At 55.5% G+C, this 19,951-nt stretch overlaps 1 protein-coding gene across 11 annotated transcripts in view; it reads left to right on the forward strand.

Moving 5' to 3' along the window:
- The first annotated feature begins 1,026 nt into the window (after window positions 1-1,026).
- SLC2A5 (solute carrier family 2 member 5) overlaps window positions 1,027-19,951 on the forward strand; it is a 61,889-nt gene continuing 42,964 nt past the window's right edge. For 4 of the 11 annotated variants that reach the window (XM_028487873.2, XM_028487878.2, XM_028487874.2 and 1 more), the window contains exons 1-2: window positions 1,030-2,289; window positions 14,900-15,113. In XM_028487873.2, coding sequence (XP_028343674.1) covers window positions 1,907-2,289; window positions 14,900-15,113 — 597 coding nt within the window. In that variant the 5' untranslated portion in view covers window positions 1,030-1,906. Of the gene's footprint in view, window positions 2,290-14,899; window positions 15,114-19,951 lie in introns of those variants that run through there. The other 7 variants (XM_055083793.1, XM_028487872.2, XM_028487875.2 and 4 more) reach the window with 7 other exon arrangements.

Here is a 19,951-nt window from a genome sequence, read left to right on the forward strand (position 1 = left end):
GGGCCCAGCCGCTCCGCGGCATGTGGGATCCTCCCGGGCCGGGGCACGGACCCGTGTCCCCTGCATCGGCAGACGGACGCGCAACCACTGCGCCACCAGGGAAGCCCAGCAGCATTATTTATAATAGCCAAAATATGGCTATCAATTGATAAATGGAAAAACAAATGTGGGATATCCGTACAATGGGACATTATTCAGCTGTAGAAAGGAATGAAGCACTTATGTATGCCACAACGTGGATGAACCTTGAAAACAAGCTAAGTGAAAGAAGCCAGTCACAGAAGACCACCTATTGGATTCCATCTCTGTGAAATGCCCAGAAGAGGCAAATCCATAGACACAGAAGGTGGATTAGTAGTTTCAGGGGGCGGGGGGGGGGAGTGACTACTGTTAAAAAACAAAATCAACTGAGTAAATTGTAAAGATCTTATTGGCTTTACTCACCGATCACGAATCACTCAGCGTCCCATCTAGCAACTAGAAAGGAGCTCTGAAGCGCCGTACAAAAGGGAAGACTTTTACAGGCAGAAAGAGATGGGACAAGGAAATGAGTCTAGCAAAGAGCTGAGTATTTCAGGCAAGGTTGCCTTCCTTTGGGGGATGGCAGGGATCTACCAGAAGGATTACTTCACTAGTGCTGACCGGGAAATTCCGGACTGACTGGTTAAGATTACATTCGTAGGAGAGCTTGAAACCGCAGTTAGGTTAGGTATGAAGTCTTGGTTTGGTGACGCGTAGCACAGTGACACCACTTGGGACCTGTTACCTCTCTTTTGACACGACTGTGTTTCTTTTTGAGGCAACAAAAATGTTGTGGAATTAGATAATGAGGATGGCTGCACACACTTGTGTATATGCTATAAATAACTGATTGTACATTTTCAAGGGCCAATTTTACGGCACGTGAATGGTAACCCAAATTTTTTTAAATGGAATTTTCAAAAAAGAAAACCCAGTAAAATTGGGAATTAATGTTTCAATTTCTTTAAAACAATTTCACACAATAAGCTTTATTTTAAAAAATAGCGTGCTCATTGTAAGAAAAGTTGGAAACACCCCGTTCAGGAAGTAACCACCGCCACCCTACCAGCGAACACCTCCGGTACGGCTGATTAAGGAACGAGGATCACTTTGACAGCTGCCGTTGCTACCAGTGGAAAGACTTCCTCCACCCCCAAAAGATAACCCCCCACCCCCGCACACATGCTGGCCGTAAAGAAAGAAGGTAATATTAGCCCTAAAAAACTGTCAGTGCATCCCTCCCCAGGACTGGACGTCCTAGTCGGCTGGCAAGAGCAGGGGCCTCTGGAGGATGCGCGGGGTGGGCGGGGGAGAAGGAGTGCGGCGCTGCAGACTAGACATGGGGACTGCAGGGTGGAGCGTGGGCGCCAGGGGTGTGGTGGGAGGGCAGGGGCAGGGCCTTGGGGATGGGGCCGGGGGTTGCGGGGAGCGCCTAGGAATGCGGGCACAGGGGCGCGGCGGCGGGACGTGGGTGGGGCTTGCGGGGAAGGCTCTGGGGCCGGCAGCTGGTCCGAAGTCAGGAAGTGAGGGCCACGGAGTGGAGCATGGAGGACGCAGGGGCGTGGTGAGAGGGCGAGGGTGGGGCTCGGGGGCGGGGCGCGGCCGGGGTCGGGACGTGGGCGCCGCGGGGTGGAGCGTGGAGGGCGCGGGGGCGTGGCGTGGGCGTGGGCCAGGGACCAGGGGCGGGGCCAGGGACCAGGGGCGGGGCGGGGCCGCTAGGTCGCCGAGCGGCGGACTTGGAGGGCCCGGGAGGGGCCGAGACGCGGGCGGGGCGGACACCGGCGTGTGAGCCGCTCGTTGGTATGTGCCCAGACGGCGGCGGCGGCGGCAGCGGTGGCGGCCGCCGCACGCGGCGACCTGGCCCCGGCCCCCTCCGCTCCTGACCATGTCACCTCCCGCGCCCCCCACAGAGTTGGTGCCGTCGGAGCGCGCAGTGGTGCTGCTATCGTGCGCGCTCTCCGCGCTAGGCTCGGGCCTGCTGGTGGCCACGCACGCCCTGTGGCCTGACCTGCGCAGCCGGGCGCGGCGCCTGCTGCTTTTCCTGTCGCTGGCCGACCTGCTCTCGGCCGTCTCCTACTTCTACGGGGTGCTGCAGGACTTCGAGGGCCCCTCGTGGGACTGCGTGCTGCAGGGCGCGCTCTCCACCTTCGCCAACACCAGCTCCTTCTTCTGGACGGTGGCCATCGCCCTCTACCTGTACCTTAGCATCGTCCGCACCTCGCGCGGCCCCGGAGACGGCCGCCTGCTTTGGGCTTTCCACGTCGTCAGGTGGGTGGCGGCGACGCTGCTTTCCCTCGGGTCCAGTGACCCCTGCCTGGATCCTGTCTGCTGCCCCTGTGGCCCTCGCCACCCTCTGGGCCCTGCGTCTTGATTGGACCCCTGGCCAGGCGCCCAGCGGGCAGTGTCTGCTCCTGTCCCGGGACAGCCCTGGGCCAGCAGAATGATGCTAGGCTTGCCTGGGAGATGAATTTGTCCTGAACATCGCCGCAGGGGGCGCCCCTTTGAGGCGGCCCCAGCCCTAGCCTCCCAGTGAGGTGGGCGCCTCAGCGCAGGCCCTGGAGGGTTGGGGGGGCCAGAGCTCGCCCTCAGAGCCTGGCCCTGGTAACTTGGAAGCACCTGGAGAGCTGGCGAGGCCACTCTGGGCCCTTGGCCTCCTGCTTCAGTGCGTTCCTGCCATCTCTGCTGACCATGGGGATGGGGAGAAGCACCTGGTCAGGCTGGGAGATGAGTTAGGTGTGATGCATTCAGCCACTCTCAGGCTGCCCTCCACCCAGCCCTGTGCCAGATGCAGTGCTTCAGCTGTAAAATTTAGGAAGGACAGTCTTGTTTATTTTATCTTTGCTCATCTCTAAACCTCAGGCCGCAATCTCTTGCTATCTCTGTTCTAGATGATTTTACTTTCTTTCCAGAGTTCAGCAACTCTGAAATTGAGGTCAGAGGCAGAGGCTGGTCTGGAAGAGGGCAGCCAGCGGCTTGGAGTCTCTGAGAGTAGAGAAAACCAAGGCCTTGTCCTGCCCTGGCATTGAAGGGTCTCATCCAAGTAACCCTCATCTATAGAAGAAGGTTGGCCCCTTCCTGGTGTAATTTCAAGATTCAAACATCTGGTGGTGTCCTCTGGTGAACCCAAGGCAGGAATTTTATAGAGCTTCTTTCCTCTTCTCCTTCCTCCAGATAAGAGTACCAAATGCTGCCCTAATTATAGGTCCTCTCTGTTAAATACTTGAGTTCTTTCCAAGGGACTGAAGATAGTCAGCACTTTGGTAGAGACAGGTCACCTGGGTGTCACAACAGTGAGGTCACAAGCCTGCAATAGTCACTTGACCTCTAGGTCTCAGAGCTGTTGGATGGAGGCCAGCTGGTCCCTGGGAAACTAAACAGCCTGCTTCTCGGCTGTTCAAGTCAAAATGTTTGTAGCGAGGCATTCAGACATGCCTCAGGTGCTGCAGAGACCCACAGAGAGCGGGGCTGCCTCCCCCCGTCCCGCATCCAACCCGATCCCACCAGCCATTTCGGAGACCCCATCCTTGGCAGGCTGGTTGGCTGTGGGCAGCGTGGAGCTCACGTGTACTTGAAAAGGAGCCCAAGACTTTCTTTGCAAGATTCTCTTATCTTTTTCCCCCTCTTTTGAAAAACACTGAATGCAACGTATTTTTCAAGTGATAAAGAGAACCTGGTGCAGCTCCTATAGAAAAGACATTTCCTAAGAAACCTTTCTTTTCACTTCTAGGGATGTTTTCTGTGATGTTTAGGGAAGGCCTCCTAAGAAAGCCCATCTATGTCCTTCTCTGGCCATAAAAAGGAAGCGAATTGTTCCTCTTGTCTGTTGAATGTGATCCACCTGCTTCTTAAAAGAAAAAAAAAAAAAAAGAAGAAAGAAAGAAAATTACTTGTATCCAAGCTAGAAAGGGGGATGTTTTCTGTGATGTTTAGGGAAGGCCTCCTAAGAAAGCCCATCTATGTCCTTCTCTGGCCATAAAAAGGAAGCGAATTGTTCCTCTTGTCTGTTGAATGTGATCCACCTGCTTCTTAAAAGAAAAAAAAAAAAAAGAAGAAAGAAAGAAAATTACTTGTATCCAAGCTAGAAAGGGACTTTGACAGACAGTGTATTCCCTGTCAGAAGTCAGCACTCATGTTGCTGGTGTGAGACTTGGTAAGACCTGTCCAACAGGTTCATGTATTGACCTAGATCCTCCCAGACTGTATTGCTAAGGACTCTTCAGTGTCTTTCTTTGGAGGATTAGTTTGCCGCTGCTGAAGGACCTCTTGGCGTGGGAAATCTCATCTTCAGACTCCGGCTGCCCAGGCACCTACTCGCTAACCATTTCAAATGACTGCAAATCAGTCCTCTTCTTCAAACCTTCCAGTCTTGGAAAATATTTTGTTTTTATTTATTTGTTTTTTAATGTTTATTTATTTTTGGCTGTGTCGGGTCTTAGCTGTGGTATGCAGGCTCTCTAGTGGTGCGCGGGCTCAGTAGTTGCGGCACACGGGCTTAGTTGCCCCGCGGCATGTGGGATCTTAGTTCCCTGACCAGGGATCAAACCCGCATCCCCTGCATTGGAAGGCGGGTTCTTAACCACCGGACCACCAGGGAAGCCCCCCGGAAAATATTTTAAAATATGACAACGCAAAAGGTTGCTCTCTGTATTCTTATGAGTTGATTTTTTTAAAAAAAAAACTGACAAATATCTTGAGAAACAGACAAAGGGCGTTCTGACGAAATAGTAAAAGCATGAATCCTCAAAACAATACAAGAATGAAGTACCATTTTCTCATTAAATTAGAGGGAAAAAAATAGTAAGGCAGGATACTAATGTGATAAATGCAGATGAAACTGGTGTTTTCCTACATTATTATTGGCCATGTAAGTTGGAATAATCCATGTAGAAAATATTTGGTTCATACCCCTGGATCCCAGCAATCCTATTTGTAGGCATCTAGCCTAAGGAGATAAACCAAATTACATGCCAAGTTGGATGTACAAAGGAGTTTGTGTGGCAGTGTTAGCCAGAACGGTGATGAGAATTTGAAAGCAACCTAAATGTTCAAAAAATCGGGGATCAGTAAGTTATAGACTGCACCCCACCCAGAAGTGTTATGCTGCCATTAAATACTGGCCATGAACTCGATAAGTCATATATTTTTTTAAACGGTATGATACAACGTTAAGTGGGAAAGCCATCTATAAAACTAAATGCAGCCATGCACCGCAGGAGGCTGGAGAGAGTCATAGGCAAGTTCGCACAAAGCGCCTGCATGGCCCCTGGGACGCCATCATAATGCCTGACATAGTTTCCTTTACAGAAAGACTTTATCTCATTGGGGAAGGAGGGCAGCTTAGACTTTATCCTCAGAGAAATTGCCTGTCGTCACAAGCTGCATCAGGCTCCTGAGGTCTTGCAAGGATCACGCTTTGATCCTCCATAACCCAGGGGACTCACCCAGAGATGATCACCCTCCAGCCACAGCTAATGAGACTTTCCCAAGGCCACAGAGCTGTTAGCAGGAGGCTCAGGGTTAGAACTTCAAGGTCAGTGCCCCTTTTAGGATTCCATCTTGTCTCTTGGCCGTGGTGATAATTTTTTAAACTGAGAGATAATTCGACAGTCGTTTATTTTTAACTTTCCAGATTTCCCCCACTATTAACACTTTACCATGTTAGCTTTATTTATCCTCTCCAGTTATTTTTTTTCTGAAACCATGTAAGAGTAAGTTACAGGGACTTCCCTGGTGGTGCAGTGGTTAAGAAACCACCTGCCAATGCAGGAGACACGGTTCGATCCCTGGTCTGGGAAGCAACTAAGTCTGTGCGCCACAACTACTGAGCCTGCACTCTAGAGTCCGTGAGCCACAACTACTGAGCCCATGTGCTGCAACTCCTGAAGCCCGCACGCCTAGAGCCTGTGCTCCGCAACAAGAGAAGCCACCGCAATGAGAAGCCCGCGCACCGCAGCAAAGAGTAGCCCCTGCTCGCCACAACTAGAGAAAGCCCGCGCGCAGCAACGAAGACCCAACACAGCCAAAAATAAAATTAAAAAAAAAAAGAGAGTAAGTTACAGACTTGATGCCCCCAACTCCTAAATCCTTCAGCGTGCATTTATTTCCAAAAGACGAGGACAGTCTCTTTCGTGACCACGTACACCTCCCCAAAGCAGAGGGTAACGTGGAGCAGTGCCAGTATCTGATTGTGTCATGTGAAGAAGGAAAAAGGCAAAGCAACTAAAAAGAAAAAAATGTGTGTGTGTGTCTGGTAAAAAAAAAAATCTGACTGTGGATCTGTTGAGGTTTTGCCAGTTGTCTAATAAGGTCACCGATAGCAAAGGGACTTTGTCTTCATGTCTCTTTATCCTCCTTCAATCGGGAGCAGTGTTTCCATCTTCCTTGGTGTTTCACGACTGGTCTTTTTGAAGGGTGCAGGCCCGCTCTTGTGTAGGATGTCCCCCCTCACCTGGGTTGCCTGATGCTTCCTCAGGAGTGGATCCAGGATCTGCACCTTGGGCCGGAATCTCACAGAAACCTGTTCTCGCTCCCTACCTGGTGGTGGCTGGCGACGTTGATTTGTTCCGTCCGGGTGATGTGTTCGCTTTGATTGCTCGGTCAAGGTGTTATCTGCCAGTTCTGCACCACAGTTACTCTTTTTCCTTTTGTAACGAATAAGGATCTTGTCGAGATAAACCTCCTGGAACTTCTCAAAGTCTCACCCAAGGGTTTCACATCCCCTGATTCTGACAGCATTCTGAGGTGACTCTTCTGGGTGTTGCCGCATTTTTTATTTATTTATTTTTCCGGTACGCGGGCCTCTCACTGCTGTCTCCTCTCCTGCTGCGGAGCACAGGCTCCGGACGCGCAGGCTCAGCGGCCATGGCTCATGGGCCCAGCCGCTCCGCGGCACGTGGGATCCTCCCAGACCAGGGCACGAACCCGTGCCCCCCGCATCGGCAGGCGGACTCTCAACCACTGCGCCACCAGGGAAGCCCCAACCGCACTTTTAAAGTGTGAGAATATTCTGTGTTCAGGGAAAGCCCTGTGATAAGTCCCTTTCTATTGTGTCTTAGCTGTGGAGGCGGCATGGTACTGACACCACATATTTTATTGATTGGCCGAAGTATAGTTGATTTACAATATGCCGTGTTAGTTCCAGATGAACAACACAGTGATTCCATTATGTATTTATATTGTTTTTCAGATTCTTTTCCCTTACAGATTATTACAAAATATTGAGTATAGTTCCCTGTGCTGTACAGTAGGTCCTTGTCGTTTATCTCTTTTATGTAGTGTGTGTGTTTATGTTAATCCTAAACTCCTAATTTGTCCGCTCCCCTTTCCCCTTTGGTAACCACAAGTTTGTTTTCTAAGTCTGTGCCCATATTTTACATGCATGTGGATAAGCATCTGTGACCGTGTGTTCGAAGTTCTCACCTAAGAAAGGGCTGGGCAGCTTAGCCTGCAGCCGCTATGGGCGGGGCCGTTTCCTTTCAGGTAAGATAAGCGGGAAACCATCTCTGTCCCCCGGCAGCAGGTGACCTGCCTATCAAAAGCAGTCTGCAGCCCCTCTTCCCCTGCAAGGTGGTGGGCTCCTTCTGAACCAGTACGGCGGGGTCGTGGACTGTCCCCTCACCGCTGGGCCAGGTGTGTCCTGTGATTGTGGGGGGAGGTCAGGCTGGGGCGCCTCATCTCGCCGCGTCAGAAGTGGAGCCCAGGCCGAGCTGGCAGCCTCGAGCAGCCTTCGGGTTTCTTCTGGCTCCACTGAAGCGGGGATAGGTGTGGGCATGACCCCCGGGCCACGTGCCCACCCACCCTCTGGCATTTGCTGGAGGCTCTGGAGGAAGAGAGAAGTCTATGGCATCCCAAGTTCACCATGAAAACCCCTGCTGTGGGGGTTGGGAAGTTCCAGCGCAGAGAAAAGGGGCCCCGTGGGCCCCGAAGGGGAGAGCCCGCGAGCTGTCTAATCAGACACCGGCTCACTCACAGCGGGGGCCCAGTGACAAGGCCCCAGGTGGGCAGTGTCTGAATGGGGGGTGAACCCAGTGGTTGCGTGAACAGCACCCCACGTCATACGGTGCTCCCCGAAATGACAAGAGCTAAACCGGCTTTGTTTGCTGAGGGACCTGCTGCAGTTTGGTGTCTGCGCTGCATTTGCGTGTCCGTGGGACACCCGCTGCGGCACCAGAGGCGGCCCCTTGACCCTGCCGGGGCAGATCAGAGTCTACCCCGGGCCCAGGTGGGCAGGAAGGCGTCCCTGAGCGCTGCAGAGTGCTCCTGGGCGCCCCCAGAACCAGGGCTGCAGAGGCCCGTGCCAGGGGCTGAGTGTTTAGAAGTTCCCTTGGACACCTTTCCCCACCTCTGCGTCCAGGGCTACCGAGAGACCGACCTCGTGGTGGCCTGGCTGGTGGCTGACACCCTGAACTCCCACGTCCTGCCCCCTGCCCCACCCTTAACAATAAGAGCCCATTGTTGGGGCAGAAAGCTCCAGGCGGCCTCCTCGGGCCTGGATTCCTTTCACCAGGCTGTGCCCCCTGCAGCTGCGTCCTTCCGGGCCCGGCTCTGTCCTGCTCCCAAGAGCTTTCGAAACTGGCACGTGGTTGCCGGATACTTTCGTTCTCAGAGCATCTTGGGGTCATGGTCACATTCAAGGCCTTCCATAGGCCCCAGGCACACGGACCAGGCTCTGCTGTTTGGGGGAGGAGACCCGCTTGTGGCCTTCCCATCAGGTGCCACCCCGCACCAGCGATCTGTAGGAAAGGTGAGGTTTGGGGGAGCGGGGAGTGCAGGAATCCAACGGCGGGTTGAGCAGACCTTGAGCCCTCGGTGCGGAGGGGGAAGGGTGTTCCCAGCCCTGCCTGTGCAAGCGGCTCTGTCACCACGGGTGTCCCCCTCCCTGACCGGTGAGACAGGTGGTTTCAGAAGATCCCCAGCTGGGCAGACTGGGAACTCTGAAGGAAACCCAGAGCCTTGCTCTCGTGGGCACCGGCCGCCTCTCGTGGTCGTCTGACAAATGCCACGGAATCCAGGTGTGGCGCGCGGCCTGCTCACCGACCGCCTGATCCCGCGGTGCTTCGGCTTCTCACGGGGCGACTGAAGGACAAAGTGCAGGTCGAGTTCCAAAAGCCGAGCTCATGAGCAGTCTGCGGGTCGTTTGTCACTTTACCCCTCCCCTAAGCCCCATGGTCACCTGCTTTAGCCAGGTCCCACCTCCGTGGCTTTCCTAGCATCCCCTGCACGTGGCCACGTGGCTTCCTTCCCTTGATGGGGGACGCTGCCAGTTTAGCCCTTGGCCTTGGGACTGAGCAGGACGCCTGCCCTTTCCTTCGGCCGCCCGAGTCTGCTCTGCTAGCAGGACGTCCCCAAGAGCCTTCCGATACTCGAGGCCCAGCTCCAGGCCCAGCACGTCCTCACATGCCCGCTCTGGTGCCAGCTTCACAGTCTCAGGTTTAGAATGTGGGTCCCAGGTGTCCACGCGGAGGCAGGAGAGTTTGCTGGCCGTTCTCCATCACCCACGTCTGGGCATCAGGGCAACCCCTCGGACCACACACCTTCTGGGTCCCAGTCAGCTACAGCCCTTGGTCTGTTTCACATGTGCTGTTGTTAAGCCGTATCTTACTTGTTCTGATTTTGTTTGTTTTTGGATCGATGGCTGCTTTTTTTTTGTTTTTTTTTTTTTTTTTGGAGGGATAAAAAACTGTTAGGTGGTACATGTCAGAAATTAGCAGTAGACATTTCTGGAAAGTGAGAATTAGGTCACACATGTCTTTTGTACAGTTCCTCCCAGAGTTGGACACCACCTACAACTCAGGGTGGCCACTTGGCCAGAGAACAGCTTGGCTTATTGAGGTCGCCAAACAGATTTTCTCCTGGCTCTGTAGGTGAGAGCCGGGGGCAGGGCAGCTTCAGCCCCCTATCCTTTTCATCCTCTGTCCAGTGGTGCACAGAGCCTGGAGCCGGCTTGCGGGACCCGATTGTTAAATTTCAGGGCATCTTGCGGGCTGATTGTTAGACAGAACATCATTAAAAATTAAATTATAGAAACTTACAATTAAATAAATTGCATTAAAAACAAAAGTAACATACTCAAAACTCCTTAGGTCCTAATTATACTTTTTAAAAAAATTTATTTATTTATTTATTTATTTTTGGCTGAGTTGGGTCTTCGTTGCTGCGCGCGGGCCTTCTCTTGTTGCGGTGAGCGGGGGCTACTCTTCGTTGCGGTGCGTGGGCTTCTCATTGCGGTGGCTTCTCTTGTTGCGGAGCACGGGCTCTAGGTGCGCGGGCTTCAGTAGTTGTAGCTCGTGAGCTCTAGAGCGCAGGCTCAGTAGCTGTGGTGCACGGGCTTAGTTGCTCTGCGGCATGTGGGATCTTCCCGGACCAGGGCTCGAACCCGTGTCCCCTGCACTGGCAGGCGGATTCTTAACCACTGCGCCACCAGGGAAGTCCCCTAATTATACTTTTGTTGATTTGTAAAGCAGATGTCAGCAAACTTTTCCTGTACAGGACCAGCTCAGCTCTGGTAGCTTGGAAGCAGCCATGGGTGATATATAACCAGTGAGTGTGGCTGTATACAGTAAAACTTTATTTTAAAAAACAGACTGAATCGGGAGCTTGGGATGGGCACATATGCATGACTGTATATAAGACAGATAACTAATAAGAACCCACTGTAGAGCACAGGGAACTCTACTCAATACTCTGTAATGACCTATATGGGAAAAGAACCTAAAAGAAGTAGATATATGTATACGTATAACTGATTCACTTTTCTGTACACCTGAAACTAACACAACGTTTTAAATCAACTATACTCCAATTTAAAAAATAAAATAAATAAATAAAAAACAGACTGGGCCGGATTTGGCCTGAGGGCCCTAGTTTGCTGGACCCCTGTTCTAGATTTAAGAAAGTGATAGAGAAAATGTTAGTAGTAAAGATTAAATGCAAAAGTGTTTCTTGGGCTTCCCTGGTGGCGCAGTGGTTGAGAGTCCGCCTGCCGATGCAGGGGACACGGGTTCGTGCCCCGGTCCGGGAAGATCCCACATGCCGCGGAGCGGCTGGGCCCGTGAGCCATGGCCGCTGAGCCTGCGCGTCCGGAGCCTGTGCTCCGCAACGGGAGAGGCCACAGCAGTGAGAGGCCCGCGTAATGCAAAAAAACAAAAAAAAAGTGTTTCTTGTCTCTGTACTTAAGCCCTGGCGGCAGCCACGTCGGGGCAGGTGGGAAGCCGCATATTGCAGGGGGAGGTGATGAGAAGGGGCCATGTCCCAGAGCAGGAAAAAAGAAGAAACATTCTTCCAGTGTTGGAAAAGTATTACCTGATCCACAGAGAGGTCGCTCACGTCAAGTCGACCCAGTGAAGTCCCAGCTCTCGTCTGGTCCCCCAGGTCTTCCTCATTTCACTTCCATCTTAGTCATTAAGGAAAATGAAAACATCAGCCACCTTCTCATCACGGAACTACTCTCATTGGCTGACTGCAACCACAGGTTGGCTGCAGATACCAGAGTTCTGCAAAACTCAGCAGAAGCCTCCTGTGAGAATCCACTGGCTGTGTGGAATGTACCATAAGGAGTATTGTGTATTTTATTATTATTTACAAATTGTGTGCCCCACCTCCTTTATATCAGTAAAATTCAAAATCAGTTTATGTTTGTGTACGCACACACACAAACACACACACACACACACACACACGTGTGTAGATGTCTTTCTGATGTTAAAACATCGCCAGCACACCATTGTCTGCACCTGTAAATTACGCGTCTGGTGGAGCCTGCTGGGCGGGTATTAGACCGTCCTCTCACTCCATTCCCACTGCTCTCTGAGGTCACCTTTTCTTCCACCTCCACTCCGGTACCTCCCCAGGCAGCTTCTGGCCTCAGCAGAGCTGCTGTCTGTGCTTGAGTTCAAACAGCAGCTCTGATTGATCAACCCACATGCGCAGCCCTTTCCAAGCCGTCTATTTGGTCTTCCCTCTGGCTATTTTCCATCACAGATTCAGCTCCAGGCACACCCCAGTAACACAGAGGAAATACATCACTGGGTAGCTTTTGTACAACAAACCTAAAGTTGTAAAATGTGGGGCTGTCACCCTGTGGTCCCCAGGGGCCGTAGGGATGCCGAGGAGGGAAAGAAGCCGCTTCCTCCCGCCAAGCCTGTGCTCTCCCTTCCTGCCGCCGCCGCCAGGGTGGGAATCCTCGGCTCCAGTCCTGCCGGGTGTTGGTCCCTAAGCACCGCTCTCCCATCTCTAACTTCAGGATTTCCGGTTCAGCCCTTTAAAAGCCTTTCACCTCGGGGCTTCCCTGGTGGCGCGGTGGTTGAGAGTCCGCCTGCCGATGCAGGGGACGCGGGTTCGTGCCCCGGTCCGGGAGGATCCCACGTGCCGCGGAGCTGCCGGGCCCGTGAGCCATGGCCGCTGAGCCTGCGCGTCCGGAGCCTGTGCTCCGCAACGGGAGAGGCCACAGCAGTGAGAGGCCCGCGTACCGCAAAAAAAAAAAAGCCTTTCACCTCCTTCCAGTAATGTCCTTGCAGTGAATATTTAAAGAGTTAAGTCGGGAAAAGCTGTCTCAGTCACTTGGTTCAAACTTCATTCATTCACTCATTCATTCAGTTGATTCATTCGTTCATTCATTCATTCAGCAGGCCCTAGTTTTGCCCCTGTCATGTGCCAGGCACTGGTGTAGATGCCAAGATACAGCAGTGAACCCACATGGCCCTCGCCTCATGGAGCTCATAGCTGACATGCGTTGTCCTAAAAATCCCAGGATGGCGTGAGTTTTAAAATGGTAACCCTTTGGTTTGACACTAATATATATTAACTCACCAGATCAATAACTTTGCATAGCACAAACATTTAAAATAGACACATTCCATCCATTTGAAGTGTAACTTGGTACCTTTCTCATAATCCTTTTTTTTAAAGTAAATTTATTTATTTTATGTATTTATCTTTGGCTGCATTGGGTCTTCTTTGCTGTGCGCGGGCTTTCTCTAGTTGCGGCGCGTGGGCTTCTCATTGCAGTGACTTCTCTTGTTGCGGAGCACCAGGCTCTAGGCGCGGGGGCTTCAGTAGTTGAGGCACGTGGGCTCAGTAGTTGTGGCTCGTGGGCTCTAGAGCGCAGGCTCAGTAGTTGTGGCTCGCGGGCTCTGTAGTTGTGGCTCGTGGGCTCTAGAGCGCAGGCTCAGTAGTTGTGGCGCACGGGCTTAGTTGCTCCGCGGCAGGTGGGATCTTCCCGGACCAGGGCTTGAACCCGTGTCCCCTGCATTGGCAGGCCGGATTCCTAACCCCTGCGCCACCAGGCAAGTCCCCACCAGCCTTTACTTTCTATGGGGTTTCGGCCCCTTCCGTGCTCTTGTGACTTCAAGGAGGATGTGCTGCTTCTGTCTCTGCTGGGCTGTCGGAGCAGCAGAGCTGAGGGTGGCACCCAGTGACCCGCCCCAGGCTCTGGTCCCTCCTGCAGAGGCTGGTGAGGGGAGGAGGTACCAAGTCTTTCCTGGGCCCAGGAAGCGGACTTTCTCCCTTTCCTCGCCATCCCTGCCCTGCTTTGTCCCCAGCCCTGCGGCATTTGGAGAACCTTATAAAATCACAGCCCTTCTAGCCTCGTTTTGGTAACAGACTAAGTGCAACTGTGGCCTCATCATTGTTCTATGACCTTCTTTCAGAAAGAGCCGATATTCCTTACACAGAGCCCTCAAGACAGAACCAGTTTCTGAACTAAACGTTTTCCTGATGACACTGTCCTATTTACTTACTGCTTGTTCTCTGGGTGGCTGACCTACCACGTAGGCCCTTGTGTCCTGCTGGGGGCAGAGACCGCGCAGGCCTCACGCATCCCTGGTGGCTACACCGCAGGCCCGGATCCTGGGACCTGGGGACAAGCCTCACTGACAACATTGGTCGTAAATGCGGACACGCTTACCCTGTCCCGCGTGCTGGATGTAACGCGGATGAGTTTATTCGTGTGACAACCAACAACGATGCTCTGCTCCAGGCACCGTGGTCATCCCCACTTTGTGGAGAAAAACACGGATGTGTTGCAGCCTCGTGGGGCAGGGCCGAGACTCGGACCCAGCCTGCTGCATCGCAGTCCAAGCTCTTCTCCACCCTGCCGGGCCACCACACAGCTTCTGTGTGTCCCCCTGGCTGATTTAAAAGGTTTGGCGAGGAGACTGGTGCGGGGACCACCGGGGAGGGGCCTTGGGGCTCAGCCCTAATTCCAGCTGTGTTGCCATTGCAGTAAACTCGAGAAAAGTCAGCCCAGCACTGCGCTGAGAGGGGGCCCCCGCCCCAGGCTTTGTGCTTTAGTGGGCCCCCTTGGACCCTTGCCCGCCCCTTCCCATAGAGCAAGGAGGGCTCAGGACCGAGGAGATGTGTCCGCCCGGAGCCCAGGGCCCCTCTTCTAGTTCCTGCTGTGGGTGCACGGGACCCAGACAACCCCAAGCCACCAGTGTGTGCACCCCTGGGCCCAGGCTGGCCGAGGGGGCCTGACTCTTGGCGGGGTGGGTAGATGAGGCTTGTCCACGTGGGCTGGTGTTTGCCGGCCAGCGCACAGGCCCCTCGGTGCGGGAAGGAGCCGGCTGTCCCGACGCCCCAGCATCCCGGCACCAATCTGCGAGGAGCCTGGCAATTCTGAAATAGAACCCGGCCTCCGAGGGCTTGGGAGGGTTCGTCCAGGTGGGAGGCCAGGGCATCCCGGGCTTGGCAGGCCTTGGGCAGAGCAGGGCTGGGTTGGGGGATTTGAGGACTCCCGCCCCTCCTTTCTCCAGGGACACTGCTGCGTGCTTGGACAGCACCGTCCTTCTTGCCTACACAGCGTCCCGGTCCCTCGGCCCTCGCTGGCTTTGCCGGGAGCGGGTGTGACCCCACCGCCTCCCGTTTGCTCCTTATCCCTCAGCTGGGGGGTTCCGCTGGTCATCACCGTGGCGGCTGTCGCTCTAAAGAAGATCGGCTACGACGCCTCGGACGTGTCCGTGGGCTGGTGCTGGGTCGACCTGGAGGCGGAGGACCGCGTGCTGTGGCTGCTGCTGACCGGGAAGGCGTGGGAGCTTCTCGCCTACGTCACGCTGCCTGTGCTCTACCTCCTCATCCGGAAGCACATCCGCAGAGCGGTAGGTGCCCCACGGGGCCCCGGCCCAGCGCTCTGTGTGGCCACTGTGTCCCGGCTTCGGGGTTGGCGGCCGGAGGGGACGGGACTGGTGACCGACCAGCCTGACGGAGGGTTTGCTGTGCCTCAGGCACCGTGACGTGCGCTGAATTAATAAGCATCGTGGGTTGTCTGGTTTGCTAATGATGCAGCCCTGTCGGGAGCGGGTCCTGTTATCCTCCGTTTGTGGATGAGGAAACGGGGGCTCGCCGAAGTTAAGGGGCTCCCCAGACTCGCCCAACTCTGACCGAGCTGCTGTGAAACCAAGGAGGCTGCGGGCGCAGCCTGTGTTCTGGGCCGCGGCTCTCTACTGCCCCCCCGTGGACAGATCGCCGCGGTCGCTTAACCCGGAGAGGAATTTGGATGCAAGATGAGCAGTGGCCAAATAAGAATTGAAGTGGCGTGCCCCTGGGGAGGGGAGGCCACAGGCTTCCACAGTCAGCGGTACAAATAACTCACTTCTTTCTCCTTGGTGATTAAAATAGTATAAGTGGTAGACTTTTCAGGCTCTCAGGAATTCATAAGTCAATAGGCTGGGCTGCTCTGAAGTCTCCTAGACTTCTGGCCAGAAATTCTAGGAAAGAATGGTCTCCCTCTGATAATCTGGCCAGGTTGTTCCTTGCCCTGGACTAGCGGTTCCGCACATGTAAAGTATGGGCCTTCTCCTAGCCACAAGCAAACTGCTACCCCCAAAAGCCTCAGATTAGCCCATCCGTTGGTCCGCTCAACCATTCATTCAGTGCGTTTTTATTGAGCATCTACTATGCACAAAAGCTGTGTGTCGGTGGGAACGCTAACGAGAACTCAGGCATGGATCCTGCCCTCCTAGGAGGAGGCAGAAGTGTAATTACGATGGCAGATGAAACGGGCCTGGAGCAGTGACACCGTGAAAGCTCTGGGGATAGACTTCCAAGCTCATTCTGCTGGTGTGGTGCCTGTGTTTCTTTTTTGCTCTGAGTTTTCAAGGCTGTAATTGTAGGCAAGAAGGTCCCCAACTTTTGACTTTCGGGTGTGCTGCTGGCTCAGCGGTCATTTCCAAGTGTGTAGGGCGCTCCTAGCAGCTGTCTGACACCTGATCGCCAGCCTGTATGTGGGATGCACACTTTGGGGTCTCTTTTTACTCCAAAATGCACCTGATTCTCACCCCTCCCTGCCGCCCTCTTCTGGCTCAGCTTGGAGTCGTTGACAGAGATGCTGGCAGGGCTTACCGATGGGTCTGAGATCCTCTTTGTCTACTTGGGGTTTTTTAGTTGGCCTCCTGCCTGGTCTGGGGCTACCCTTCTCACCTCCTCTTTTCTGTTGCCCTGGGAAGGTTCCGGGCTTCCCGATGAAAGCTCCCAGGAGCCCCACCAGGCTCTGCCCAGGACCTCCCCATGCCCTCCCCCAGCTGCCTTTTTGTGTGTGTTTTTTTTTTGGCCATGCTGCGGGGCATGCGGGATCTTAGCTCCCTGACCAGGGAACGAACCCGTGCCCCCCGCAGTGGAAGCACAGAGTCCTAACCACTGGACGGCCAGGGAAGTCCCCCGACCACCAGATTTTAAAGTGGCACCGCCAGCTCTCCCTCCTGCCCAGACTCTTAACCACTGGACCGCCAGGGAAGTCCCTCGTGTGTCCATCTTCCTCCCTGCCCTTCCTGTAGCGGCGGCAGGAAGGCTGGGGCCCTGCCTGTGAGGCTGACCCCCCCATGTGAGAACGGTCCTCTCCTTCAACTCTGCGGGTGTTTCCAGAGAAAAGGAATACTAGTGAGCAGGGAGGTGAGAATGGGCGGGTCGTTCCCTGCCTCTCGCTAGGAGGGAGAGCTAAAAATAAATGCACTGGGCGAGCTTTGCCCTGAGAAAGAGCGGACCAGCAGCCCTGGCTGGCGCCCGGCTAGTGCCCGGCTCCCCCGCCCACCCGTGTGATCCTGGAGGGGGTGGGTGGTGCCGTTCTCTGGGTGCTGAAGGCCCCAGGGAGGAAGCAGGTGCTCTGAGCAGGTGAGCTGCAGCAGCTTGGGTGCTCAGAGATGCCAAGGGGTGTGGCTCTTCTCCTCACCTGCGCCTTCAGTGTCCCCCACAGAGGACCAGGCTCAAAAACGCATCTTTGTTATGGAGCAGTGTTTTTTTCATCTATTTTTACAAATTCGGTTGTGATCTGGAACTGCCTTTCCTGTCACTGAAGGGCATTCCGAGGAGCGGGGGAAACCAAAGCTGGCGGCTGCTCACCTTTTCTTCCTGTCCCAGCTTCGGGCAGAGCCCCTGCTGTGGGGCGGGCCGGCGGGGTGGGGGGACACAGCAGGGCCGGGGGGCAGGGGGGGTCTTACCTTCTGGAGGAGGAGGATGACCATGAGCGATGGGCCTGATAAACGAGGGTGAATGGCGTCCAGGAAGGAGGATGATAAGAGCTATGAAAAGCAGACAAGGATAAAGAGCTGGAGGTGGGGACAGGACCACCTGGGAAACGCCTTTGCAGTTTAAATAGGTTGTCAGGATAGCCGTTATCCAGAAGGCGACACTGGAGCAGAGACTTGAAGAGGGTGAGGGAGTGAGCCACGTAGAGGGCTGGGGAAGAGCATTCCAGCTCGAGGGAGCAGCCTGTGCAAAGGCCCTGGGGTGGGGTGTGCCTGGCATGTTTGGAGCATTAGGAGGCCCGTGTGTCTGGAGAACAGTAAACAGGGGGTACATAGCAGGAATGAGGTCAGAGCTAGACTAGGGTTGGGGACATCGTGAGGAAAGTGTGAAATGGGGAGACACCAAGAGCTTTGAGTGGAAGACTGGCTTGATCCGACTTAGGCTTTCAAGGAGCCACGCTGCTTCTGTGTTGAGAGTGAGACTGCAGGGGGTACAGGGTGGGGTGGTCAGGGCGACAGAGGGAGACCCGCGAAGAAGCAGCGGCAACTCTCCAGAGAAGTGGTGGTGGTGCTTGGACCCGGCTGGTGGCAGTGGCAGTGGACATCCAGGTCTGGGTCTGTTTTGAAGGCAGGGCCTGCAGGGCTTGCCTATGGATCGGACGTGAGCTGTGGCACAGAGAGAGGGACCAAAGGCCACTCCCAAGTTTGGGGCCTGGACGGCTGGAAGGACGGAGCTCCCGTTAGCTGAGATGGGGAAGCATGCAGCAGGCTGGGGTTCGAGAGCAGGCATGTGTTTCGGACCTGAGAAGTTTCCGACGTGCCTTAGACACCCACGTGGGGTGTGGAGCAGACAGTGGATGGAGGAGACGGGCCAGAGGTGGGAACCTGGGCTGCCGGCCTCAGGCACTGCGCGGCTCCCGACCTCCGCGTCCCCCCGGGGGGAGGGCAGCCTGTGGTGGGGCTGGAGGGGGCGGGAGGGCCCCGTCGCTCACGTCTGCTCTCTGTGTTCCTCGCGCAGCATGAGGCGCTCTCCGAGTACCGGCCCCTCGTGTCCCGGGCGCACCAGCTCCAGCGCCGCGCCTCCGCGGCCGATAAGAAGCTGGTCCTCATTCCGCTCATCTTCGTCTGCCTCCGGGTCTGGAGCACCGTGCGCTTCGTCCTGACCCTCTGTGGCTCCCCGGCAGTGCGGACCCCGGTGCTTGTGGTTCTGCACGTAGGTCTGCCCCGCCCCGCCCCCGCCCTCGCCCCGCCCCCGCCCCGCCCCCGCCCCGCCCTCGCGGCTCCCGGCCCGACCGCGGGGTCAGCAGGGTCAGATCCCTGTCCCCGGCAGGCAGGCAGGCAGGCAGGCAGGCAGGCCGGGGGCTCTGCCCCACCTCGCCTTCCTCGCCGCCCCACAGGGAGCCTTGACGAGAGAAGGTGGAAGGTCACGTGGCTCGGGGGCAGTCCGGGGGTGTTGAGTTGCTGTCCAGTGGCCTAGGAGTAGCCCCGGGAGAGTTGACTGACCCTGAGTCCTTCCCAGCCCGGAAGACCCGGGGACACGCCTGCAAGTCCAGGCCTGCCCGGTGCTCAGCCCAAGGCCCACGTGGCCGGGGTCCCCCGCACAGCAGCCTCAAGGGGTGGAGGGCCGGGTCCCGGGTCCCCAGCACTTCCCGGCCTCCCTGCGTGCGCTGCTCAGGCCCGCGCCGGCCCTGGCACTCACGCCTCTTCCTTTCTCCCTGCCAGGGGATCGGGAACACCTTTCAGGGGGGCGCCAACTGCATCATGTTCGTGCTCTGCACCCGCCCCGTCCGGACTCGTCTCGTCTCTCTCCTGCTGCCCTCAGCCTTCTGCTGCCGCCGAGAGCCCGGTGGGCCCCCCCAGGGCCTCTGCGCCCTCCGCGACGGGCGAGTCTCAGGGGCCCAGGCGGGCCGCAGATGAACTTCCAAGCACCTGAGCTGCTCCCCTCCTAGATCTGGCGTGGGTGCTGCCGACCTGGGGCAGGCGGCGCTGAGTCCCCTCCTCTGCAGGGAGCGGGACGTCGGCTGGCTGCGCTGTAAGCCTTCGGCTGCCAGAGCTCTTGAGCCCCGTGGGGAGCAGTGCAAACTCAGCTTGTCTACCTCCTCGACCCTCAAGCACGTCCCCCTCACACAGCATCCTTCTGCACGCAGGGGAATTCGTCGGCATGAGGGCTGCACTGGGATTCAGGGAAACCCGTGGTACCTGATCACTGCCAGGTTGCCTTGCGGTCCGGGCGTCATCGGCCTCACGACCACACAGCACTGTTTACAGCTGGAGGGACCCACACCGGTGGGAAAAGCACAAAGAGATATATATACACTGGGCACCCATCCTCAAGAAAATGTCAGGGGGTACCAGCGACGTGGCCCCCAACTGAGGTATCACGGAGCAGACTCCTGGTTTGTCAGGGCATTGAGATTCCCCCGAGAGCCTGGCTTTTCTCGGATGGCTTTGCTGGTCAACGAAAGGACCAGTTACCT

This window comes from Physeter macrocephalus, chromosome 3 (genome assembly GCF_002837175.3).
Source record: "Physeter macrocephalus isolate SW-GA chromosome 3, ASM283717v5, whole genome shotgun sequence".
NCBI classification, from domain to species: domain Eukaryota; kingdom Metazoa; phylum Chordata; class Mammalia; order Artiodactyla; family Physeteridae; genus Physeter; species Physeter macrocephalus.